This window comes from Monodelphis domestica, chromosome 7, assembly GCF_027887165.1.
Source record: "Monodelphis domestica isolate mMonDom1 chromosome 7, mMonDom1.pri, whole genome shotgun sequence".
Classification (NCBI taxonomy): domain Eukaryota; kingdom Metazoa; phylum Chordata; class Mammalia; order Didelphimorphia; family Didelphidae; genus Monodelphis; species Monodelphis domestica.
In genome coordinates, this window is record NC_077233.1 from 209,544,780 (window position 1) to 209,571,791 (window position 27,012).

Genomic DNA, 27,012 nt, shown 5'->3' on the forward strand with positions numbered 1-27,012 from the left:
CAATTGCACATAAAAACAATTTTTAACACTCGTTTTCTAACATTTTGATTTTCCAATTCTCTCTCTCCCTCCCCCTTCCCTGAGATGGTAAGCCATTTGTTATAGGTTGTACAACCATGCAAAACACTTCCATATTCATCATATTGGAGAAGAAGACACATGTCAAAAAGAAAAAAGCCCAGGAAGGAAATAAACCCATGAAATATGGTCTGCTTCAATCTGTGTCTCAGACTCCCTTAGTTCTTTCTCTGGAGGTGAGAGCATTTTTCATCAGGAGCCCTTTGAAGTTGTCTTGGATTATTATATTGAAAATATCTGAGTCATTCACAGTTGAGCATTGTACAAAATTGCTGTTACCCTGTAGGATATTCCCCTGGTTCTGCTCACTTTATTTTGCATCAGTTCCTATACATCTGAAATAATATTTCTAAAATGCTTTTCAAATGATTGATGATGGCAATGCTGAAGTACTTGTTAATTGCTTCCTAGGGCTTTTCCTTTTCTGCTCATTTTGGGGATAGTAGATTTAGACTTTTCTCCTTTGTAGGAAGGCAGAAAACCTCAACTGAAAGGAACATAGGTTGAGTGTCTTCAGGATAGGTTAGAGCAATGAGCTGCAGAATTTTCTCTTACCTTTTTCATGTTCTGTCCATGGAATGATTATGCCATCTTTCACCTTGTCTGTCAGGATTGGAAACTCTCTTGAAGACAAATGTAGCAGATAAGAAGAATATTTATATATGACCTATGTAGACCACTGGTGTCAAGTTCAAATAGAAATGGACCATTAAACAGAAGGATCCCTGTAGCTTCATATTGACTTAGAAAAATAACATTATCTATATTCTGTTGTATTTTCATTTATTTTGTTAAATATTACCAAATTACAATTTAATCTGCTTTGCGTAGCAGTCGGCCTATTTGATACTTCTGGTGTAGGCTGTCATCTGGACTTTTTGTATTGTCCTTAACCCTTTCTGATGGACCATTTTTCTTAAAGACTTCTTCCCTTAAGAGATGAGACCCTCCTGGATCTTGGTTAGAAAAATTAGGCTAAATCCTTGACTATATGCAGCTTAATCTTGAGTCTTTTGTTTACAGACCTCAATGCATTAATTTCTTTCTTCATTGAACAAGTACTTTATCTCCCCCCCCCCCCCATTAACCCTTACCTTCTGCCTTAGAATTGATTCAAAGTATTGGTTCTGAGGCTGAAGAAGATTGGTAAGGGTTAGGCAATTTGGGTTAAGTGACTTGCCCAGGGTCACACAGCTAGGATGTGTTTGAGGCCAGAGTTGAACCTAGGACCTCTCATCTCCAGGTCTGGCTCTCTATCTACTGAGTCATCTAGCTGCCCCTATCATGTACTTATTACACACACACACACACACACACACACACACACACACACACACAGACACACACACAAGTTCAGAGGTTAAGAACCCCATATTTTTTTTAAACCCTTACCTTCCATCTTAAGAGTCAATACTGTGTATTGGCTTCAAGGCAGAAGAATGTAAGGACTAGGCAATGGGGGTTAAGTGATTTGCCCAGGATCATACAGTGAGGAAGTATCTGAGGTTAGATTTGAACCCAGGACCTCCCATCTATAGGCTTGGCTCTCAATCTACTGAGTCACCCAGCTGCCCCATAAGAACCCCATATTTTAAACTTTTTAATTTCTGTCCCTTTTACCAGCCAGTTATCTGTACGTTATCCTGTTCTTTCTCTTCCTGAACTTTCTCTCTTGGGTTTTCATTTGTGTATCTTATATGCTACATTTTATTGGCTTTTGAAACAGTACATTATTGGCAAGAAATGTGCATACTAGGTTTGCTCCTATTAAGTCTTTTTGAGGAAGCCTGATAGGAGGAATGGGGACACTTGTAGTAAAATGAATGAAGAATTGATAGGGATGGGCAGGAGATACCTGCAGTTCAAACAGATCACACTTTAACTTGTGCCTGAAAGCTTGACCCACATTGCTTATTTTCTGTAATTTAAGATTTTTTTGGATGCACACTGTGCCCTAAAGAATGATGTTTCCATTGTTTGTCCAGGTCTGTTGTTAGAACCCTGGGATTTGCACAGCTCCTGCAAGACAGTTAAAGTTCAGATCCCACGTCCTGATAAATGTCCAGACCCTTTGACATGTGTGCATTCCAGAATAAATGATGTGTGATCTAGTGTTCCTGCCTCTTATTCACTTTATTATTATTATTATTTTAAACCATTACCTTCCATCTTAGAATCACTCCTGTGTATTGGTTACAATGCAGAATAGTAAAGGCTAGGCAGTGGAGGGTGGGCTTAAATGACTTGCCCAGGGTCACACAGCTAGGCAGTGTCGTGAGACCAGATCTGATCCCAGGACCTCTCATTTCCAGGTCTGGCTCACTGACCACTGAGCCACCCAGCTGCCCCCCTCTTATTTACTTTAAACAAGGCTGATGGTCTTCTTAAAATTTTTTTTTTTTGTTTTCTGAGACTATTAAATTGGCACGGCAGCCTGTCCTTCTTCACATGGGCAGCTGGTACTTTCAGCCTCCAAAGAGCTCTGGTTTCACTCTTGACGCAGGTTGCAGTGCTGTGGGTTGGACTGCAAGCTGCCCTGAAACTGATAGGGAGATGAATCATCAGGAGGGGGAAATAAACACAATTTCTCTTGCAGAGCAGCCTCCCAATGGCTTCCCTGCCTCTGGAGATACTCTGACAGCAGCCCTGATGGGGAGATGCCCACACAGTTTAGAAAGGGGGTAGTTACTGCCTGCTCTGCCCGACACCTTCTCTGTCCAAGTTTAAATCCCCTCTTGAAGGCTGGGTGCCTGCTGTCCAATGCTAAATTCCCTTGCAGCTGCCTGCTTTTCATGTCTCAGCATATCTTCTGAAGAAATAGACATGTTGGATCATGCTCTTTAAGAAGTGAAGAATTCTGCTCCTGAAGCCTTTTTCCGCACCCAGCTTTTCCAGAACTCTCACAAACTGGGCTCAGCAGCCAGCCAGGGAAAATTGTTTTTTTTTTTTTTTTGCAGACTCTCTGCTGCCAGGTGGCATAGGATTGGTCTAGGTTTGTGCTCAGTGGGCTCAAGCAGCTAGCTTCCTGTAGTACCTGGAGGCCAGGAGGGCCATTTCCCAGCGTAACAGGAAGGGTATTTCACAGGGGTGCAGAATTCAAACTTCTGCACTTCGAAACAGGACGCTGCAGCATTCATTTGTCTCCTCTCCAGAAAAAAAGGCCTTTCACAAAATAGACCATTTAAAAGAAAAAGCGCCCAGCTCAGTCTCCAAACCACGTGTGGTGATCCAGAAAGTTTTTCTCTCGCTCCTGTGTGTGTTTTTTAAACAATCCTGTGCTTTAGCTCCTCCATGTTTTCTGGCCTCTGTCCAGTTTCCTGTTTTACGTCACTTGCTAGTTAACTGCTGCAGCTTTTACAACCGTGCTTTCAAGTGTAATCTGAGCCGGAGCTGCCCAACTTCAGCTGCCCCGGCTCCTGCCTGCCTGCCTGCCTGCGGGAGAGCGAGCACTGACTCTCCCCCTTCTCTCTCCATTTCTCTCTCGTTCCCTCTACCTTCTCTCCCTTTGTCCCTTCTGCCCCGGGCTGCAGACTTAGGAATCCTGCAGCCACCGAATTGCTTTGGGTCCGAGAAAGAAGGGAAGCGGGGGAGGGGGCCCGAAAGCACAGGTCGCTAGCCAAAGGTCACCCACCTTTCCTGCGTGCCTACCTTTTCGGTTTGTTGTGGCTGGGGGAGTCCAGTCTGCACGATGTTTTGCTGGAAGGGCTTTTGAGTTGGACTCGGAGGTTCCTTTCCCACCAGCCCCCCAGGCGAGCTTGAGACTACTTCATTTCTGGGAAGCCATGGACAAAAGGCAAGGTAGATGTTGCAATGTCTGAAACCTGTGGAAATGGGGGTAGGGTGGCCAGGGGCGGGAGTGGGGGAGCTCTCGTTTGCCGTCGTTCTTTTCGTTTATTGATATTCTTATTATTTGGTCTAATTCTTTAAAAAGGGATTATTTAATTCAATCCGGAGGCATTTTCACCTTTGCTTTAACAGTTGGTCGCCTGCTCCCTCCCTCCCTCCTAACTCCCCCCCCCCCCCCAATGGAAAATGCTCGTGTGTATTGACAGCGATTTGCTTGGAAAGCCAGCTTGGGGTAGGTAGGTGGCGAGTTGTTCGGGGTGACTGCCGGGAAAAACCCAAACCAAAACAACAAAAAACCCAACGACGAACCTCGGCTTGCCTGGCTGCTAGATGGGTGGGTGTATTATTTGTTTGTTTTTAAGTGCTGCCCGGTGGGTCCGGGTGGGTGCAAGTTTGGGTGTTCCCCTCCCCCCGCCCATCCCTCCTCCCCCAGCCCTCTTGAATTGGGCCGGCCGGCCGGCCGGCACGGATGAAGGGACCTGCAGACTTTGCAGTTCACTGGCCTGATTCAGCTGAGGTGAACAGGTGATGAGCACGGTAGGGGTGGTGGCTGGCGTTCTTTATAACGATTCTTTTTCTAGCGGCCTGTTATGAGTACAGATGGGATCTGTGTGTGTCTAGAGAATGTTTATTCTACCCCTGCTCGGTGCTCTTTCTCCATTTCTGTGTGCATAACAGTTTGGGGTTTTTTGTCCCTAGCTAGTAGCCGGGGTTATTTGTCTGGAAGACTTTGCTCTCATTTCTAGGCAGGGGTCTTGTCCGCTTTGCTCCGGGTAATTGCAGGAACCTGGGCTCCCTTTGTCAATTCAGGGCAGGGTTTCCTTAGCTAAAACCCTGCTTAAGGTGTCCAGTTTATCTGTGGCACCCTGTAGCCTGCTCTTGGGTCTCCAGGGCCATCCGGACTCCTGACCTTCCCCCTTCTCTCCTCTTCCCTGCTGAATACACACTGCCTTCTCTTCCCTACCTTCCCCCATAAATCCAGCTCCTCGTGTTTAGTGGGGTTTCCCTGTGCAAGAGACCAACGAATGGCAGTTGATCGATGGGGCATGAGAGTTCCAGGAAATCAGTGGTTGGAAACTCTCAGGCTTTCTTTTGCACCTGGAGAATTTGGGTCCTGGAGGGAGGAGAGGCTTACCTGCAGGTGGCCTGGGCACCGGGGAGGAGGAGGTGGTGTTTCAAAGGTCAGCTCCCTCACACAGTTGTATTTTCTGCTGTTGGCCCTGCCCTGCTGGCTTTCCCCTGACTGATCCTTTGGGGCCAGGTGGAGGGAATCGGGTGAATTGCCCATGCCAAGAAGCTTGGGACAGGGGACAGGGATGGGGGCCTATGTGCACAGTTTGGGTGACAGGCAGGTATGGTTGTCAGTCAGGGAAGTACTCTGCTGTCTTATTACTGAAGTTAAGGCTAAGAGGCTGCAGAAAGGCCTGAGAGAAGGAACTCAGAAGGAGGAAGTGCTTGTCTTTGAGGTCATGTGACTTAGGAACACAGCATAATGACTTCCAAATAATTTTTTGGGGCTATTTTTTGTTTGTTTGTTTGGGAGGGGCATCATGGAGAGGAAGGGATTATAGTTTCGTAGATCTAGAATTGGAAGGGAACTATGATGCCATCTATCCAACTTCCCATTTTACAGATGAGGAAACTGAGGCCCTAAGAAGTTATGACTTACCCATAGTCATGTAGGTAGTAGAGAGATGGAAATGGGATTTAAATCCAGAACTAACTAATTCTAAGAGGCCAATTGGACCAACTCCTCTTTTTGCAAGATTTTTAAAAAACCCTTAGTATCAATTCTAAGACAGAAGAGAGGCAAGGACTAGATTAAAGGATTTCCTTGGGATCACACAGGTAGGCAGTGCCTGAAGGCAGAATTGAATCCATGACCTCTCATCTCCAAGCCTGACTCTACCCAAAGACCATCCTTTTGAAAGATTAGGAAACTTGGCCCTGGCAGGTTAAGGGACTTGCCTGAAGTCACACAGAAAACCTCAGAGACAGAATTCAAACCCAGGTCCTACTCTTTGTATTATACCAATTTACTTCTGGGAAAGGGCCCAAACCTCCCACTTCCCTTGATTCTTTGCAGGCCTCTTTGGTGAGTCATGGGGGGACTAGGAGCAGGTGGAAGGGGGAGGGTAGCCTCCTTCAGGCTGATTTCCTGCTCCAAAGGTAAAGGCTGGCAGCTGCTGGGATGGCCTTGACATAATACTCCCAAGTGTTCATCACACCCTGCTGAGATGTGTTGAGTGGGAGTCTGGCCAGCTGTTAGAGCCTGCCTACCCCACCTCTTAGGTGCCAGGCTTGGGCTCATGGCCCAGGGCAACTATCTACATGCATTCAGGTTCCTTTTTCCTAACCTGAGCCCTTGATTAAGAGTAGCAGGAAAGCCCCTGGCTTGGAAGAAGCTGTGACTCCAGGGAGGAAAGTGTACACCCTTCCAGTCGCCCCACTTGATCTCAGCAGAGAACAGTCAGTGTGCAAGCATTTTTCATGAATGCTTTGTGCCATGTACTGTGCTAAGATTTAGACTGAATTGAAGGAGGGTTGTTTTTGACTGGACTCTCTTAATTACCTGGTCTATTAACTACTTCTTGCTATTAAAAAAAAACACCATAACAAAAATCCCTAAAACCCTTACTTTCTATCTTAGTATCAATTCTAAGAAGAGAGGCAAGGGGTAAGCAATCAGGGTTAAGTGACTTGCCCAAAGTCACACAGCTAAGAAATACCTGTGGCTAGATTTGAACCAAGCTCTCCCTTTCCCCCCCTCTCCCTCTCTCTTCTCCCTTCCCCCCTCTCCCTCCCTCCTTATCTCCCATCTTAGAATCCATAATATGTATTGGTTCCAAGGCAGAAGAATGGTAAAGGCTAGGCAATGGGGGTTAAGTGACTTGCCCAGGGTCATCCAACTATGAAGCATCTGAGGTCAGATTTGAACCCAGATGTTCTCCACTCCTGGTGTTTCTATCCAAGGAGCCACCTGTTGCCTCCAACATTCACTTTTGATTGTTTTGTTTGCCCTTTTTACTTACATTGTTGTAGTCATTGTATATATTGTTTTCCTGAATTTGCTTACTTCAGTCTTCATCAGTTCATGTAGGCATCTTATCAGTGATTTCCTTGAGATATTTGCCTAGTAGTGGAATCTCTGAATCAAAGGAGATGGGCATTTTAGTCACTTTATTTGCATAATTCCAGAATGCTTATACTGATTCACAGCTCCACCAACAATGCATCAGTGTCCTATCTTCCTGCAACCTCTCCAACATTGACTATTCTCATCTTTTGTCATATTTGCCAATTTGCTGGGTGTGAGGACTTAGGACTGCTTTGATTTGTATTTCATAAATGATTGGGAGAATGTCATATGGTTACTAATCATTTGCAATTCTTCTTATGAGAAGACTGTTCATATCCTTTCACTGGCCCTATCATCTCTGAAACCTGTTAGGCTCCTGAAATGTAGAGATGAGCTCTGCAATTAATGGGGTGGGATGATGTAGTGTCAAGAGCAATGACTGTGGGAGACCATGGCTTCACTCCCAGGCTGACACATACTTAAACCATGTGACTATGTTTTGCACATTTCTAATGTATTTATCATGCATTATTATTGTGTATTCTTGTTAGCTGTGTTTGTGTTTTCTCAAACCCTTTTCCATACTATGAGCTCCATAAGGGCAGGGATTGTCGTTTACCCACATTTTGTATCTTTCCCTCCAAAGAATAAATTCTCTATATGAATGAGTAGCTACCCGCAGGATCATAGGATATAATCAATCAACAAACATTTATGAAGTACCTAACGTTTCTCCTTGGGGTAGCCACTGGATATACAAAGACAAAAGTAAATAATAGTCTCTGTCCTGTAGGAGTTTATCTTACAACAGAAACAACATTATATGTTTCTAACAAAGCAGAGATACATGGTAACCTTTGAAGGGAAGACACTAGATGCTGGCGGAGGAAGGGCACAAAAGGATATTCAGACCATTGCAATGGTAAGAAATAGTATAAAAGCAGAGAGGGGTGTCTAGGGAGCAGAATAGAGAGAGAACCAGTCCTGGAGGAAGGAGGACTCGGTTTCAGATATGACCACTGATATTTCCTAGCTTACTCTGGGCAAGTCACTTAACCTTGATTGCCTCATCCTTGTTTCTCTTCTGTCTTAGAATTGATCCTGAAACAGAAGGTAAGGGTTTAAAAAAAAAAAGAGAGAGAAAAGTCAAGAGGAAAGATGGATTAGGTCAAAGGGGATGGACATTTTAGTTGCTTTACATCATAATTCCAGAATGGTTAAACTGATTCACAGCTCCACTAACAATATGCCGGTGTGCCCGTGTTCCCCCAACCCTCCAACATTGACTATTCTGGTCTTTTGTCATATTTGTCAATTTGCTGGATGCCAGACGTAGAACTACTTTGTATTTTATATATAGACACATATACACACATTTTTTTTTGCATTGAATTGTTACCTTTTTTAGGAGCAACTAATCTTTACAATGCAAATCAGTTCCCAAATTGGACAGGAACAGCAAGTAGGTTAGGATGATCACAGTGGGGGGGGGGGGGGTGTAATGTATTTTAAAAACCCCAGAAAGGTTTGATCTTAGAGGTAATACAGAGCTAGTTGCCATTGATCTGGGAAAGGAGATGAGAGTATAATCTATGCTTTTTCTCTCTCTCATCTGTAAGTCATCTTAGACATTTTATTTATATACATATACACACATATACATATACATATGTATACACACACATACACGTGGTGGAATGAGAATGGACTGGGTCCAACCTTCTCTTTTAGAGAGGAGGAAACGGAAATCCAGAGAAATCAGATGTGATTTACTTAGAGCCAAACAGGTAGTAAGAAGCCGAGCTGGGGTCAAAAACCAGGACTTCTGACTCTGAATTGGCCCATCATGTTAAGCTTCATTAAGCAGCTAGTGAGAGGGGTTTCCAGGCTCACTATTTCTCCATTATGGATACTACATTGTCATCCCCGGCCACTGCCGTGATGGGAGGAGCTGGGGGGGTAGCTTGATATAAGTATGGAGGCCTCCAAGTGAAGGCAATTAGGTGGTACACTGAATAGAGCACTGGACTTGGAATCAGGAAAACTCATCTTCATAATTTCAAATCTGGCTTCAGACAGTTACTAAGCTGCAAGACCCTGGCAAAGTCACTTCATCTTGTTTGTTTCAGTTTCTTCATCTGTAAAATGAGCTGGAAAAGGAAATGGCAAACACTCCAGTATTTCTGCCCAAAAAATCCCAAATTGGGTTATGAAGAGTCAGACATGACTGAAAAATGATAGACCAACTACAATAAAACTATGGTGGACTACCATAATTTTAGAACTGATTGGGGAAAGGGTGAGCTATTGATTTAAAGTGACTTTTAGATTGGTAGGGGTCTCTTTCTCTCTTAAAAAAAAATACAACAACCACCCTACTGCTGTCTTAGAATCAATATTAACTATTGGTTCCAAGCCAGAAGAAGGTAAAATGTTAGCAATTGGGGTCAAGTGGCTTGCCTAAGGTCACCAAGCTAGGAGTATCCTCTGATGTCAGATTTGAACCCACTACCTCCTTCTCTAGGCCTGGCACTCTATCCACTGAGCCACCTAGCTGCCCCATGGAGAGCTCTTAAAGAAGTTCTACTTTGTGTTTATGCATGTTCCACATGGCTGCCTTTGCAGATTTGTGGCCACTCTAAACATTACCTCTGAGGGAGTGATAGTCATCTAACTTCCTTAGAAGAATGGGAGGTTAGAGGCTTTCTTGCTGTTCCATCAGTCTTGAGTTTTAATCTAGGTTTGGTCACTGATGTAAGATGTGACCTAGACTTAGGAACGGATGTATTGTTACAATGCTTCCATTGTCCCCACATAAACAAGTGCCTTGTGTAATTAGAATTTTGAACCCCAGGACTCTCTCTACCAGCATCCCACTTTTGATCTCACTTTACAGCCTTATGTTTTGGAGATAAAGTGTGTGACAGTTTTTGTGTGACCCTGCTCCTCGCTCTTTTCCCCTGATCCTGGCTGGGAAAGCTGCCTTTTACTCAGGCTTTTACTTTTGTCCTTTTATTTCTTCTACTTCAAGTGATTATTAATACATCTTATAAAATGTAATACTTGGAGTTATTGGATGTTAATTTTAATCTTACAGTCTCATTCGGAAGGAAGGGAAACCCCAGAACAAAATGCACTTGGATCTACATGAAAATCTGAAATTGTCAAGTTGATTCTTTAGGTGTTGACTGATATTAGCTTCGCATAGTGCTTTACATATGCTATAGCTTTAGATCTCCTGTCAGGCAGGTGACTGAGGCCAAGATGAGGTTAAATGACTTACCCAAGGTTAAATCCAGAATGACTGAGATTCAAACCCTTGTTTTCTGGTTCCAAATCTAGTCTTTCCATTAGCCAATATCATTACAAAAGAATTCTTGGGAAAAGGAATCTTTTAAGTGAAACCATGAATTTTCTAACACATTTAAAGTATTGATTTGTACAAAAAAAAGGTTTTATCTATCTATCTATCTATCTATCTGTACACATGTATATATGTCACTCTATATTGATGCACATACATATAAGGTACCCCCAAAGTTTTAATGCACTCTTAAGCTTTAATGAGGAACATAACTATCATGAGCAATATTTTCTTTTCCTGGAAAGCTTCTGATGTGTCCGTCCCTGGAGTGCTGCTGGTGGTGATGACATTGGTGATTCTCTGGGGCTTTGAGCTCCCTGGAGGAAAGCGCTAGGTCTGAATCCTAATTCCTACTTTTTTTTTTTAACCCCATACCTTCTGTCTTAGAAGAGTTGATAAGTGGTTCCAAGGGAAAAGAGAGGTAAGGGCTAAGGGATTGGGATTAAGTGACTTGCCCAGGGACACACAGCTAGCAAGTATCTGAGGCCAGATTTTCAGCCTGGTTCTCCTGACTCCAGGTCTGGTGTTTTACTCACTGTGCTACCTAGCTGACCTTCCTAATTCTTACTTGATGAATTTAGGATCTGGCAGTTTCCTTGGGGTCTGGCAGGCCTTTGAGGGCACAGAGTATAGGAGGCCTAGTTAAGATAGGGCTTTAGGTTTCAATCTGTAAAGAGAGAGGCAGGAGAGGCTTATTACTGGGAGACCCCAGGAGAGAATGGCCTTCCAGTGTCTCAGTCTGTTCAGGCTACTTCTTTTCCTCCCTTAGTTTCTGAGAAGGGAGCTTTTTTGGGGTGTTTTTGGGCTGTCTGATGGCTTAATTTTTAATAAGAGGATTTGCCTCTCTTCTTTTAATAAAGGTCAAAATTTGTCCCCCAAATTAGTCAAGTTTAGTGGTTCCCTCTTTCCTCTGGGATAAAATACACATGGCTCTTTTTTTGTGTGTAGGGGGAGAGGAAGAGGGATACTTAAAGCCCTTTACAATCTGTCTCTAGCTGATCTCTTCTGAGTTTATGGCATTTTGCTCTTCTTCTCACATAATCTGTGTTCTAGCCAAACTGGCTGTCCCTGGTACACCACATTCCACCTCCAGGCCTTTGTAAAGGCTAGGAAGCATTCCCTCCTCATCTGCCTCTTAAAAGACATCAACCTAGAGCTGGACAGGATCTATGATGTCATTCAGACCACCCCTCTTCAGTTTGTTGTTCAGTCACACTTGATTCTTTGTGATCCCATTTGGAATTTTTTTGGCAAAGATCCTAGAGTGGGTTACCATTTTCTTCTCCAGCTTATTTGACAGAGGAGTAAACTGAGGCAAGCTCTAGTTAAGTCACTTGTCCTGGGTCACACAACTGGTAAATATCTGAGGTTAGATATGAACTCAGGGCTTATTGACTTCAGGCCCAGCACCATGTCTACCATGTCACCTGGTTGCCCCCTTCCCCATTTTATTTATTTATTTGTTTGTTTATTTTATTTATTTATTTTTCACCTTCCCCATTTTAACAGAGGTTAAGAGAAAAAGGTTATGGGACTTTCCTGGAGTCACACAGCTTGTGAATCACTGGGGCAGGATTTGAATCCATGTCTTCTTTACTGTAAATTCACTTATGAAATGCCTAGCTAGTCTCCTTCAAGGCTTAGCTCAAGTACCATCCCCTATATGAAGTCCTTCCTGATAGCTTCAGTTGCTAGTTCCCTCCTCAAAATTGTTCATTCCTTTTAGTCGTGTCTAATTCTTCATTACCCTACTTGGGGTTTTCTTGGAAAGATACTGGAGTGGTTTTTCATGTCTTTCTCTAGCTCAATTTCCAGATGAGAAACTGAGGCAGACATATTAAGTGACTTTCTCAGGGTCACACAGCTTGTAAGTGTCAGAGGCTGGATTTGAACTCATAAAGATGAATCTCCCTGACTCAAAGCCCAGGGCTCTATCTACTGATCTGCTTAGGTGCTGCAATCTCTTATTATCTGTGGAGATACTGATAGTCCACTCCCAAAGACAGAAGTTCCTGGAGGGCAGAGACTTTCGTTTTTTTGTATTTGTACCTAGCACATGGCACATGGGTGGGTGTTCAATAAATGCTTGCTTAATGAATGAGTGCAGTGAAGAGGAGGCTTGGGATGTGGCCCAAGGCCGAGGAGAGCGCCTTCTGGCTCTGCTGTGCCAAGCATCCCCTGCTGCCAGCTGCTGGCCTATAGCCTTTTACCAGTACTTCTTGCCTGGCTGCCTATAGCTTGAATTCTGCAAAAGAAAGAACTTAAAAAAGTAACACAAATGAGCCCGAGAATTCTTCTCTTGGGTCATTGATAGCAGAATCGATCTCTTCCCCTAGGTCAGCTTAGCTGCATTCTTATGGTCCTATTTATAACTTTTTGGCTAGTGGGACCTGGGGGCCAGTAGATCCAAGGAGGGGAATTTTGCCTGTTGGCAACTCTTGGCCCTGGAACAGCTGGGCGCTTTGGTACTTCCCACTCAGATGGTTCTCAGTCACCAAGGCCCTCAGGGGCCAGAGGATGGGAGCTTGAGAGGACCGGTTTTATTGGTTCTTCTTGAGATGGGAGCAAACTAGCCCCTTGTCCCTATGGGAATAACAGATATTTGTGGCAGTTCAGTATGACGAGAAAAGCTCTGGACCTGGAGTTAATCTGGTCAGCTCAGCAAACATTTGCTGTAAGTTCCTGCTCTCTGTAAGACACTGGGGTCGGTTTAAGGGACCTGAAGAAAAAAAAACACACCACAACAAATCCTGCCTTCTGGGGTTGGGGGGCTTTAAATTCTGCTGGAGAGGACACCTGCATTCATATCTGATCCTGACACTTATTGGCGATGAGATGGTTGAAGAACATTGAGACATTTCCCCATCCGTAAAGTGGAACCAAAGATAATTCTTAGTAAGCACTTGTAAAGTCCTATGAGAATCTAAGGAGATGGATGTATGTCAATTGCTTTATTTTTAGTTTTTAAAAAACTCTTACATTCTGTCTTAGAATCTGTACTAAGTATTGGTTCTAAGGCAGAAGAATGGTAAGGGTAGGCAATAAGTGATTTGCCTAGGGTCACACAGCTAGAAAGTGTCTGAGGCCACATTTGAACCCAGGACATCTCATCTCCAAGCCTGACTCTTTATTCACTGAACTACCTAACTGCCCCAATCAATTGCTTTGTAAAAAGTTTTGTCCTTTACAATCTAACTAGTTTTATATACAGTATCTCATTTATTCCAACATAGATGTGGCAGAAGTTATTATGTATCCCATTTTACAGAAGAGAAAAGTAAGTCCCAGAGAGATTGAAGGTACCTAAGGTCTCAAAGAAGGGCAGCTAGGTAGTCTAGTGGATAGAGCGTCAAGAAGACTCATTTTCTTGAGTTCAGCTCTGCCCTTAGACATTTAGTAGCTATGGGACCCTGGGCAAGTCATTTAATCCTGTTTGCCTTATTTTCCTTATCTGCAAACTGAGCTGGAAAAGGAAATGGCAAACCACTCCAGTAGCTTTGCCAAGAAAACCCCAAATGAGGTCATAAAGAGTCGGAGATGACTGGATGACGAAGGTCACAGAACAGTGACCAGCTAGGACTTTGAACCTCTGGCTCCATTGTGCTTTTCTTTATGTTCTATGGCTTCCCGAGCCCACTATTAGATCAGTTATGTTCTTTGGGAGTCCTTCTTTGGCTTCTTGGCTTCCTGCAGAAGAAAGGATGCATATCCTTTCTGGCCTGGCCAGGAAGTGGGGAACAGCCCCAGATCATTACTACCACTCCCCCACCCCCTTCCATATTGGGACCCATGCCTTATGTCTGCAGATGTGTTGGCATGGTTAGACTTCCTCTAGGCTGAGACCTCTCCCTCTTGCAGCTGAGAAAAAACGCTGGTAAATAGGTTCTCTCTTTGTGCTCCGTGGTTGAGGAGGAAAAGGCATAGAATAATAATCTTAAGGCGAGGAAGAAGGTTACAGGACTTCAAAGGGCTGGGTGCTTAGCCAGGATCTTGGACTCTTCATTGCTTCTGAGTCCAGAGGAGCTTTGGCTGCTGTACTCAGGCCGAGCTGTTCTTAAGTTGCCGAAATGTTCTTTTTTGTTTTATTGTGGTTGGTCAGAATTGGCCATCTCGGGGCCAGCAGGTTATCTTGGCAGATAGCTTAGAGAAGGCTATTCCTCTTTTCTCAGCCCAAGGTATTTCCTGCTAATCTTACTCTTTTCTGCTTTTAAGTCACAAGTGGAAAGAAAGAATCCATACTGGCTTCTAATTTGTTGGGCACTCAATTTAATTCTGTTTCCAGCCTGGACAAAAACCCCTGATAAATAGAAACAATCAAGACATAGTTTTATATGTACATCTTTTTGGGGGTAAATAATACCTTCTCTAGTGCAAGGGGTGGGAGAAGGGAGATACCTCAGGACTTTAATGTAAAAAAACAAATAAATAAATGCGGTGTTTAAAAAGAAAGAAAGAGTATTGGATTTCTGCAGACAGAAAACTTGAAATGAAATCCTGCCCATTGATGTATTACTGTGGCCTCGTCATTGCTTAGCTACTCTAAACATTAGTTTCTTCAGCTGTAAAATGTTCCCAGGATTTCCTAGGTGACCTCTCAAATATTTGTGATCCTTTTTTTTTTTAACCCTTACTCCTGTCTTAGAATTCATATTGAGTATTGGTTCCAAGGCAGAAGAGTGGTAAGGGCTAGGCAATTGAGGTTAAGTGACTTGCCCAGGGTCACACAGCCAGGAAGTGTCTGAGGTCACATTTGAACCCAGGACCTTCTGTCTCTTGATCTGGCTCTCTATCCACTAAGCCACCTAGTTCTCCCTACTGTGATCCTTTGATTGGGTGAATGCTTTCCTGGCTCCTTGCCTTTGCTCATGCCATTCCTTATGCTTGTAAGACTTGCCTAGGCTTGCTTCCTTTGCCCTTTTAAAAGGAGAGTATGCTCAGTCAAAAGAGGGGAAGAAGTCCAAGTGGTGAGACATCTGAGCCATCACTAGCTCCAGCTTACATGCCACCTCCTCAAAGAAAGCTTCCATGATCTCCCCCTCCCTAGCACCATTAGAAATAGTACATCCATCTTTGTATTTCCTAAGCTTGCCGTATATTTGTGGCATGATATTGCATTTTTATGTTAAATGCTAAGACTTGCCAGTGAATTGCATGTTCTGAATCAAGTCAGAGACATACTTCCATTGACAACTGAGTGCAGGAAGGTTTGGAGAAGGGAAAAGAGCTGAGCCAAGGAGACCAAGGAGGAGGCTATTGCAAGAGTTCCAACAAGATGCAAGGAGGGGAAGCAGCCAGGTAGCCCAAAGGATAGAGCCCCACACCTAGGGTCAGAAAGACTTGGGTTCAAATGTGGCTTCAGTCACGTCTTAGCTGTGTGACTCTCGACGATTCATTCAATCCCATTTGCTTAGCCCTTGCCCCTCTTTCTTAGAGTTGTTACTAAAGACAGAAAGTAAGAACTAAAAAAACAAAAAAAGATTCAAGGAGGGCCTGTGCTGATTGGTTGTGATGTGAGTAAAGAGTATGGGAAGATGCTAGGTATTTTGTGGAGGAGGAAACAATACATCATCACGGTTGGATACAGGCGGTAAGGAGCAAAGGAGCAGAAATCTGGGGCTTAAAATGATTTCAGAGACCTTAGAGCCCAACTCCTTCATCTTACAGATGAAGACATTGAGGAGTATGTAGTCTATCATTACCTAGTAGTAAAGGGCAGCTAGGTGCGCAGTGCAGAGAGTGCCAGTTCAGGAGAGTTCAAATCCAGCCTCAGACACTTGCTAGCTGTGTGACTCTGGTCAAGTCTCTTAACCTTGTTTGTCTCAGTTTCCTCATCTATCAAATTAGCTAGAGAAGGAAATGGCAACCCACTGTAGTATCTTCATCAAGAAAACCCCAAATGGGATTACAAAGAGTCAGACAAAACTGAAAAATGACTGAGCAGTCAATAAGTTGTAGAATTCAGATTTGAACCCTAGACCTCTTACTCTAAATGTGCTCACTTTGTCCTGCTAAAAGTGAAAATTCTTAGATAACTCTGAGGTTGCAAACATAGGTAACTGGAAGGATGATGGCTCCTATGACAAAAAAACAAAACAAAACAAAAAAACAAAACCAGATTTGAAAGAGATGACTTTGGGGAAAAGATAATGAGATGCCTGTGGGACATCCAGTTAGAAAGATCTAATAGCCAGTTAGCTCTTTTAGTGTTAAATGTAAAATCCTGTTTGGTTTATAAAGCCCTTTCATACGTTGGCCCCTTCCTTCCTTCCTTCCTTCCTTCCTTCCTTCCTTCCTTCCTTCCTTCCTTCCTTCCTTCCTTCCTTCCTTCCTTCCTTCCTTCCTTCCTTCCTTCCTTCCTTCCTTCCTTCCTTCCTTCCTTCCTTCCTTCCTTCCTTCCTTCCTTCCTTCCTTCCTTCCTTCCTTCCTTCCTTCCCTTGGAATAAAGCCTTGGGATATTCCCAGGGGGGTCAGGTATGCTGAAGGGGGATTCTTTTTAGGGCAAGGGGAGAGCTAGATGGTCCTGTATCCCTCCAGGGGGTTGCCATCAGCTGCTATAAAACCCAGGCTCACTGAGTGGTGAATCAATTCACTGTTAGAGTGTCATTAGTGTGGAATTTAATTGCCCTCCAGTGAATTCTTAAAGTTTTTAGTGGGGAGTATCTCTTCTCACATGTGACCTGACCTCTGACCTCATCCTTTTAGCATCCCTGGATCTCAGGAGGGATATACTGTGCATTTGACCTTGATTTACCTTTCTTAAGCCTGAGCTTTTTTTCTTTTCTTAAATTCTTACTTTCTCTCCTAGTAACAACTCGAAGAGAAGGGCTAGGACTAGGCAGATGGGGTTAAGTGACTTGGCCAGAGCCACACAATTAAGAAGTGTCTGAGGCCAAATTTGAACCCAAGTCCTTCTGACTCGAGGCCTGGTGCCTTATCTGCTGTGCTAATCTTGCCCTTAGTCCATCTTTTTCATTTGGACTTTTCTTTGACAACCTTTCTGCCAGTTTTTAGTTCCTTGTTTGGACACTTACTAGTGGTGTTTCCCCAGATAAGCCACTTAACCCTTTCCGCCCAGGGTTTGGTGTTACAAAATATTTCCACCTACCATGCATCTCTCTGATGTCATAGTGCTATAACTAGAGTTGGATGGGACCTCAGAAGCTGTTTAGTCTGACTCTCTTATCATATAGATGTGAAAAACGTCTCCTCTAACTATTCACTAGGTTAAGAGACTCAGTGGAGATCAGACAGGTAGTAAGTACCTAAAATTGACATTTGAACCCAGTCAGTCAATAAACATTTAGATAGCACCTACTATGTGCCAGGCCCTGTGCTAATCTTTGAGATTCAAAGACAGGCAGAAACTAGTTCCTGCCCATAAGGAGCTCACAGCCGAAGCGAGGAAACAACATGGCAGCAATAACTTACAAGTATGCAAGGGGATAAATTGGGATCGACTTAGTGGGGCTTGGAAGAGTTCTCTCCTGGAAGGTAGGATTTTGGCTGGTACTTGAGGGCAGCCAGGAGGTGAGTATGAGGAAGGAGAAGATTCCAGGCATGGGGGATAGCCAGAGAAAATGCCTGGAGTAAGGAGGCAGATGGAGTGTCAAACTGGAGTATCAGGAGATTGAACAGTAAATATAGGAGATTGAAGTGGAAGAAGACTGGAAAGGTAGGAAGGGGCTAAGTAATGAAGAGCTTTCAAAGTCAAACAGAGAGGGACATTTAGGTAGTGAGGAAGACCTGGTTTCAAATTTGACTTTAGATACTTCCTAGTTGTATGACCCTGGACAAGTCACTTAACCCCAATGGCCTAGCCCTTGCTGCTTGCTGTTCTGTCTTAGAATGGATACTAAGGGGCTACCCAGCTAGGGTGGCTCAAGGTCCTGGGTTCAAATGTGACCTCAAATAGACACCTCTTAGCTTTATGACCATGGGCAAATCACTTAACCCTGATTGCCTAGCCCTTGCCATTCTGAGTTAAAACTAATATCAAGAAGGTAAGGGTTTAAATTTAAAAAGGAAAAAAAAAGGGAAACAAAAGCCCAACAAAAGGATTTTGTGTTCGGACCTAGAAATACTAGAAAGCCATTGATTCCAAAGCCAATAGATTTTCCAGTGCTCTCTGGATCCTACTCATTTGAATGTTGTAGCTGCTCAGTAAATATTTGTTGAACTGAATTGGGCTGCCGATCCTGCCTCCCTGTAATTGTCTAGACCGTGACAGCCATGATTCCAATACCAACACTCTGGCTAGACCTTCTTTGGATGTGGATTTTGCCCAAAGGGGAGGAGGAAGATGACCTGGGTAGACTAGCCTGTGGGCTTATTCTGAGTCAGACCCTCTCCTGCCCCCAACATCCCAGGGAACAAAGGGCCCATTGACAACTCCAAGGACATGGCACCCTCTAGTGTCCCAGTCTGAGACCTACCAGGAAGGGAAACTTAGCTCCAAGCCTCTGACCAAACTCAGTGCCACAGTCTGGCTGCCAGTTGTGAATATGGGGAGATCCCAGGACTTTGAGCATCTTCAAGTAAGTTTATTCCATCAAACAAATGCTTCATAATTAGATATGTCTGCAGGAGCAATGCCTTTTTTAAATTTTTTTTTTAATCCTTGACTTCTAAGACAGAAAGGGCTAGGCTTTGGGGTTAAGTGACATGCCCAGGGTCACAAAGTGTCTTGAGATCAGATTTGAACTCAGGGCTTTTCAACTCCAGACCTGGCTCTATCTACTGTGCTACCTAGCTGCCCTGGAAGCAGTGTCTTTGAATGAGCCCTCTGCCTGGAGAGTCCTTGAGAATTCATTTAAGTGCCCATAGCACCTTAAGAGAACAAATTTATAACATGGAATCCTTGCCCTCAATAATCTGACATGAAACTGATAATTGGTACAGTGGATGATATGTTGAGTTTAAATCCTGCTGATGTCACTGACACTGTAGCCTTGGGAAAATTATATTAACCTCAACGTTTCTTGGAAGAAATGCGTCTTAAGATGGTACAAGATAATCTGTTTTCCTATGTAAATGAACTGAACCAATTTTTTCTCTCCATAATAGAATCTGTAGATTTTTTTTTTTTTGTAGCCACAGAGGCCTAACAAAGTGACATATATGTAGTGCAGGGACTGTTTCATTTTAGTCTGTATGATTGGCATCGAGCTTGGAGTTAGGCACACAATAGGTGCCAAATAAATGCTTGCTGAATCAAAGTAAATTATTGCTGTTAGTCTGGGAGATTTCTTTATAGTATTATCTTTTATAAAAATTATAGTAACAACACATATTACTGAGTTGTTGAGTCATTTTTCAGTCTTGCCCAACTCTTTGTGTCTCCATTTGGTATTTTCTTGGCAAAGATACTGGAGTGGTTTGCCATTTCCTTCTCTAGCTTATTTTCTAGTGAGGAAACTGAGGCAAACAAGATTAAGTGACTTGCCTGGGGTTACACAGCTTTTTTTTTTTTTTTAACCCTTACCTTCTGTCTTGGAGTCAATACTGTGTATTGGCTCCAAGGCAGAAGAGTGGTAAGGGCTAGGCAATGGGAGTCAAGTGACTTGCCCAGGGTCACACAGCTGAGACCAGTCTGAGGCCAGATTTGAACCTAGGACCTCCTATCTCTAGGCCGATTACACAGCTTTTAAATGATCTAAGACCAGATTTGACCTCATTCAGATGATTCTTCCTGACTTCAGTCCTAGCACTCTTTTCATTTATGCCACCCAGATGCCCAGAAGTTATCTTTTCACTCTCAAGCTTTGTTTCTTTCCTTTTTCCTTCTGTATTCCCTTGTATCCTTCTTGGCCTCATAGAATTCCTAACAGAGTATGCAAAGCCAGAAGGATAATTCACTATGGCTCGTTTAGGACTTCATTAGAGGAGAGAGAGCAAAAAGCTTTGGTGGCCCCCAAATGGCTTGCCACCCATGGCAATCCCCAGTGGAGAATAGGAGATCGGCCTCTTTTCTATGACCTAAGAAGCTATGTTTAAGACCTAGGCCTCCAAAGTAAAAAGTCATGACCTTTTGTCAGAGGGGTCAGTGACCCCTTTTATTCTGGTGCCAGATAGAAATGATTGTGCCTAGATGTGTCTGTCTTAGGAGGATGCGGTCTGTCTTGTCTGATGGCTGTGCTACTGAAACTGGCCCCTTCCACTTCTTTTCCTGAAAAAAGTGTACTTTTTAGTACCTTTCTTCTGAGGGTCTGAATCACAAACTGTGACTCATTCATTCTTTGACTCATTCATTCCCTCTTCACTCTCCCTCATCTCACCTCAATGAGGTCACCCTTGGGCAAATGAGACCCTTCTTTCATTTATGGGGAAAACAAGCACAGAGATATTTATCTACCACTAAGTCACTACCAGAGCTGGGATCAGAAATGGTAGATTGCTGTCTGTTAGTTGAGCATTTTAACTTTCAGTCCAGTTATTGCTTGTCTAGCAAAGCTGGGTTTTTATCAGTTTTATCTCTCAAATTGAACTTGAGGCTGTTGATAGCTGGCAAGTTCCAGGAACTTAGGAGACCTTCTCTTCCCATAATTCATTCCTAGAGGAGAGCTCCAGCTTGGGAGAGAATAGTCTTCATGTTGGTGATCAGGTGGGTAGAATACGACTTAAAACAGTGCAAGTCAGTGCTTGCCTCAGATGAGAGAACTCAGCTTTCTTGATAGTAGGACTATATGGAGGAGAGTTGTCTTTGGTCAGAGATAGTCTAAGAGTTTCAATCTGAGGGAGGATCTGGGCTGTGTGTGTGGTTGATCCTTGGAAATGCTAGGCTAAGAGTCCCCCTGAAATAGGGAACCAAGTCAGGATTGAAGGAATCATGGATGCTTGCAGTATGGTATAATAGAACATGCAGTTTGGTGTACAGAAGGAGCACTGGGGGCAGCTAGGTGACTCAGTGGAAAGAGCTGGGAGATGGGAAGTTCTGGGTTCAAATTTGGCCTCAGACATTTTCTAGCTGTGTGACCCTGGACAAGTCACTTAACCCTAATTGTCTAGCCTTTACAGCTTTTCTTCCTTGGAACTGAAAACTTAGTATTGATGTGGATTTAAAAAAATACAAAATTTTGTGCTTCCTTACATGGTAACTTTCAGTAAATCACTTAACCTCTCTGCCTTGGTTTCTGAATAATAGTTCCCGAAGACTCTTCCAGCACTAGACCTATGATCTTTTCACTTTAAAGCAGCTCTGTCTTACCAGGGTAAATGCCACTTGAGGGTGAATCCAAGCTAGTGTAGATTCTTCACAGGAGACTCTTCTGACCTTCAGTAACTGAAAAGGAGATGGCATCCTCTTAGTCTCCTGCCTTAGGAAAGAGATGGCATCATCTCCCAAGACTGTAATGCTGTAGATCCCCCTCATCAGTCAGGCTGCCAGATATTCTCTTCTCGTGCCTGCCTGGTCATGTCCTGGGTTTCTGTGGCAAACTAGGTGGATGGAGGTTGACAGCTGCCTGGCCCCCGGAATGCCAGACCAGGTGGATAAGCTGATTGACAGGGGCTCTGGGTCTACAATGACTTCATGCTTGAGGAACGGGCTGGTCGTCTGAGCAGAGGACAAAGAGGCAGGAGTGCACAGTTCTCTCTGTGGCCCAGCTTCTGAGAGCGACCTTGAGAGTCCTTTCACCTTCCTGCTTCAGGTTCCCAATTTTGACCAGCTGATAGGTCTTGCTAGGGGCAGGGAGGAAAAGAGGAAAGGAGAAGGAGAGGCTTTGGTCCCGAGAAAGGGAAGAAGACTTGAAGTCTTGTGGGATGTTATTCATGGAAGTACAAAGTTTGGGGTGCCACCAGAATTTTCTGCAGAGGAAGCAGAAATGTGGAAGGGTTGGGTAATATTGAGAAGCATAGTGTATAGAATGCTAGTCTTGGAGTCAGAAAGATCTGTTTTCAAATTCTGCCTGTGACCTCTGTTAGCTGTATGTATGAGTAGGTGAGTACCTCAAGGTGGTGCGGTGGATATAGCATTGAACCTGGAGTCAAGAAGATTCACTCCTCTTCCTGGGTTCAAATCTAGCCTCAGACATTTATTAGCTGGGTGACCCTAGGAAAATCACTTTACCCTGTTTCCTTGTTTGGAAGGTGAACTGGAGAAGGAAATGGCAAACCATTCTAGGAACTTTGCCAAGAAAACCCCAAATGGGATCATGGAAGGTCAGACATGACTGAAAAACTGAACATTGGACACTAATGAACAACTTGAACATGTCTGAGGAGCAAGTCACTTCATAATTCTAAGCCAAAGTTTGCCTATCTGTAAAATGAGGATAATTCCTCTCACCCCTGCCTAGCAAGGGTGAAATGAAATGAAGATTTAGAAAGTGCTTTGCAAATCTCAAAGTGCTGTCTATGTATGTGCCCACTATTATTAGTATGTGCTTCTTTTCAGGGATTCCTAATGTTTCTTTGTGCCCTGGATTCTTTTTGCAATTTGGGGAAGCCAGGATAATAAAATACATAGGATTATGAGAGAAAGCAATTACATTGAAATAGTTATCATCTTTTTTTTTTTAAGCACACAGACCCTAAGTTAAGAACTGCAGATCTTGATGAAGTTTAAGGAAAATCAATTTTTCTGTTTTCCAGGAAAAATCAAGAACAGGAAGGATTTAAAAATATCATGCGTCTCCAACAAGCCTCCTGTCTCCAATCCAACGTAAGTGTGTTGCTTCCCCCTCTTCTGTCCCCCCATCCTCACTCAGTCTTAGGCTTTCATAGGTGGCAGCTTAAGTGGGGAGGGCTCTTAGAGTTCAACATCCATCAGGCCCCATTGTACTCGGTGGAAAGAGATGCCAAGCTTGGTTAGCTCTTTCTCTTGGAAATCTTACAATCTGATTGGGTTATCTGAGATATGCACAAATAATCTAAAGTATAAAAGAGCTTGTTCTTGAGAAATCTATCAGAAAATAGTAAGTAGGGAGCTATGTGAGATCTAAAACGTGAGTCATTAAAAAACAAACAAAAAACCACAATTCTTTGTCTTAGTAACATCTTTTTGATAGAAAGAAGGGCATGGGCTAGGCAAATGGGATGAAATGACTTGACCAGGGCCTGGCATTCTATCCATTTGTACAATCTAGCTGCCCCTAAAGAGCCATTTTTTGGGAGCCCTTTGCATCAATAGGAAGAAGAATGGCAGATGCCTGAGGATCAGCTCTTGGAATGAGACTTTGTGATTTTCTGAGAGGCACTTCTCCCTGAAACCTTTTTTAAAATAACTTTATCTTCTGTCTTAGAATTGCTACTTTTAAAAAAAATTGAACCCAGGATTTCTCATCTCCTCGCTTGGCTCTGTAACTATGAAGTTACCTATCTGCCCTCTCCTTGAAACTTTTTCCCTGCCAAAATGTTTTTAGGCCACTATGATTAGCCCTTGGTGTGCCTTTCTGTGGGGTAACGAGGTCCTGAACCTTGTCTGTTCCAGGGTAGTAACTAGACAGAGACTTTTGCATGAGGCTTGAGGAGAGCCGGATTCACTAACCTCATTCTGATGTCCTCAGTTATAAATGGCCACTTGGCTCTTATTAGGAGTGTGAGAACTGATAGCCCATGGTTTCCTCTCTCTTCCTGAGAAAATTTAGGTCTAGTTTTGTGAAGTCACAGGCAGATCCTTTAATTCAAACTCATAAGCAAGTTTCAGCTCTGTTCACTGTTTCGCTCCACCCCTGTCTGCTCCTTCCTCTCTCCAGCACTGTGGTGAGCGCACTTTGTTGCTCTGGGGAATGGGTGGTTGAATCTGCTTGAAAACAGGGCCATTTGGTCAGCCTTTGCCACACTCTCTATCTCTTGCAGAGGACCCAGTTTCAGTGACTTTTCTTAGTTTGGCTCTGGGAATATTTCAGTTCAGTTCAACAAGTGTTTAGGGTTATTTTGCTAGAGAGTGGGGATCCAAAGACAAATATCTACAGTCCCTGCCCTTAGGGCTACTAGATGGCTCAGTGGATAGAGAGTCAGGCCTAGAGATAGAAGGTTTGGGATTCAGATATGGCTCTAGACACTTCTTAGCTGTGTGATCTTGGGCAAGTTGTGTAACCTCCATTGCCTACCTTTTGCTGCTCTTCTGTCTTAAAATCAATACTAAGGGGATGGCTAGGTGGCTCAGTGGATAGAATCCTGAGATTTCCTTAGAGCCAGGCCTAGAGATGAGATGGAATGCCCCAAATGCCTCAAATATAGCCCCAGATACTTCCTAGCTGTGTGACTCTTGGTAAGTCACTTAACCTCTTCTATTCTTCTGCTTTAGAACTTAACACTTTAGTGTTAATTCTAAGACTAAATAATAGTTAAAAACAAAAAAAAGCCCCAACAGATCTTGTTCTCAAAGGTCTACTGTGGGGGTGAGGGGAAGAAAAGAAAGTGTTTATAAATAAATATGTACAAAATCCAGACAGAATTAGTGCAAAGTAATTTTGGGGTGGTTGTGGTTAGGAGAGCACGAAATGCAAGAATCCTGGAGAAATGGGTGCCTTGAGCTGTCTTTGAAGGAAATCTCAGGGTTCTATAGGCTAGAGTTGAGGAGGGAAGGAATTCCAGGCAGAGGGACACAGCCTATGGAAAGGAAAGGCCAGGTGGAGGCAGGAGACAGAATAGCTAATTGCCAATGTGGCTGGTTCATAGAAGGTGTAAGAGGAGGAATAATGCGTAGAGTCTGGAAAGACAATTTGGAACCAGAATGTTGAGTTTGTATTTTAGCCACCTTGAAATAAGCCAGTAAGGGGAGGAAAGAGAGAGGGGGGCCATTGAGTTCTTTGAGTCAATAAGGTGTCTGTCCACTTGACCCCTTACTGTGGGGTGGAACATGTGATTTAGGCTGAGGTCATTCCTTTGTGAGTAAAATATTGGTGCCAGCTTTCAGAGTGAATAGGGACGCTCTTCTGGCTATTGCAACTACTAATTCTGTAATTATAAAGTGTTTTCCCTTACATCTTTTCATTTGAGACTCACAGCTATCTTCTGAAGAAGGTGAGTATCCCAGTTTTCAAGAAGAGGAGAATGAGGTCAGGAAAGTTAGGTGAGTTACCTAGGGCCACACAGCTATTGAGAGTTTGAGTTGAGATCAGAACCCAGATCATAATTCAGTGCTCGTGCTCTTATACTGCCTCGTTTTCCTCCGATTTTGTTGTTCAGGTAGAGCAGAGCAGTTGGAGCTCTAATGAAAAAACTCATGGGATTTTTCTCTTTCTTTCCAGACCTCCCAGGAACCTGGACTCTAGGACCTTCATTACAATTGGTGACAAGGTATATGACTCCAATGAACATTTCCTCTTCATATGTTCTATAACCTATAAAGATGTCTGTCTTTGGCGCTGTTGTCTTATTAGGATTTAAGCTTTGGAAAAGCTTTAAAGAAACAAAACAAAATAGACTTCCTCTAAAAAATGACCTCCCTGGACATTCAGAAATTTCAGGCATACCTGTTCCTGTTGCCTTCCCTTGGAGTGTTTGAACAATTTCTTCCCCCAAAGAGAATTTTCTGTGTATGTAGCCGCAGATCTCCATGAGACCAAAGGCAGCCCTGTCTTGTTTTCCTCATTCTGTCTTTGGGAAAGGATGCTGCCATCTTGATGCCCTCTATTGGAACTGGTTCCCCTCTCCCTCTAAGTCCCTCTAAGGCATGCCTGACTCCTGGGGTGGTGGGGAGAAGAGAAGGAGCTCTTGTGTTCTCTGCCTGAGGGTGATTCATGTTGCAGGGCGAGGGCCCTCTCTCTTAAGTGAATGAGCAATTTATCTAGTGCTATGACTCGTGGACTTCATCTAGGACGTGTGTAAAGATCCTGCAGGCAAACAGTAAAGGGTGTTTGAGGTTTTCTCGGGAAGCTTTTCCAAGCAGCGTCTGGGACTTCTGCTCTACGAACTACTGTATAACGAAAGGTCAGGGACCTTCTCCAACTCTCTCCACCCAGCTTGTGGCTAGCAGCTGAAAGGGCTGCCCTCTTAGCTCTGCAAGACATAAGTCCATCATTGTAATTCTCCCATTCTTTCTTCCCCACCCCCCAAATTGAACCCAAGCCCTAGGAGCTCAAGGATCTGCCTTGTTACCCGTCTGGAGGAGACGTCAGGGCAGAGAGGGCTGCTTGTTGAGTTACTTGGCTGGGTCTCTGGGCAGTTTCTTTCTGTCTAGCTCCAGGAGGCTTGATGTTCTGGCTAGAAATAGCTTCTGGTTTTTGTTCTCCTGGTTCCACATCCTCTAGGGGCTGCGTGAGTCTGTGTGCAGGGAGACTATATATAGACCTTCTTCTGCATGGGATTGGAGTTATATCTGACTGCTTACCTTCCCTTGGGCAGGTGCTAAATTGGATCCAATTTGGACTCTCCCACCTTTTGCCAACTTGGTAGTGGTGGGAGGATTGGTGGTGTGGGAAAGAACATGGCTGTCCTTGCTCAGGTGGATCGTACAAATTACTCCCAGGTTGCTGGTTACTAACAGACTTTCTGGAAGGGATGCACCATTAAATAGTTCTAATGAAAGGTGGATTGGATGTTGAATTGAGAGTCAGGCCTAGAGACTGGAGGTCCTGGGTTCAAATCTGGCCTCAGACACATCCTAGCTATGTGACCCTGGGCAAGTCACTTAACCCCAATTGCCTAGCCCTTACCACTCTTCTGCCTTGGAACCAATACATAGTATTAATTCTAAGACAGA

At 43.7% G+C, this 27,012-nt stretch overlaps 1 protein-coding gene across 2 annotated transcripts in view; it reads left to right on the forward strand.

The window, feature by feature from the left end:
- The window catches only part of MAP2K3 (mitogen-activated protein kinase kinase 3), a 78,750-nt gene that overhangs the window by 28,187 nt on the left and 23,551 nt on the right, over positions 1-27,012 (forward strand). The window contains exons 1-3 of one of the 2 annotated variants that reach the window (XM_007498452.3): positions 3,190-3,876; positions 22,956-23,025; positions 25,559-25,607. In XM_007498452.3, coding sequence (XP_007498514.1) covers positions 3,861-3,876; positions 22,956-23,025; positions 25,559-25,607 — 135 coding nt within the window. In that variant the 5' untranslated portion in view covers positions 3,190-3,860. Of the gene's footprint in view, positions 1-3,189; positions 3,877-22,955; positions 23,026-25,558; positions 25,608-27,012 lie in introns of those variants that run through there. The other variant, XM_007498453.3, reaches the window with a different exon arrangement.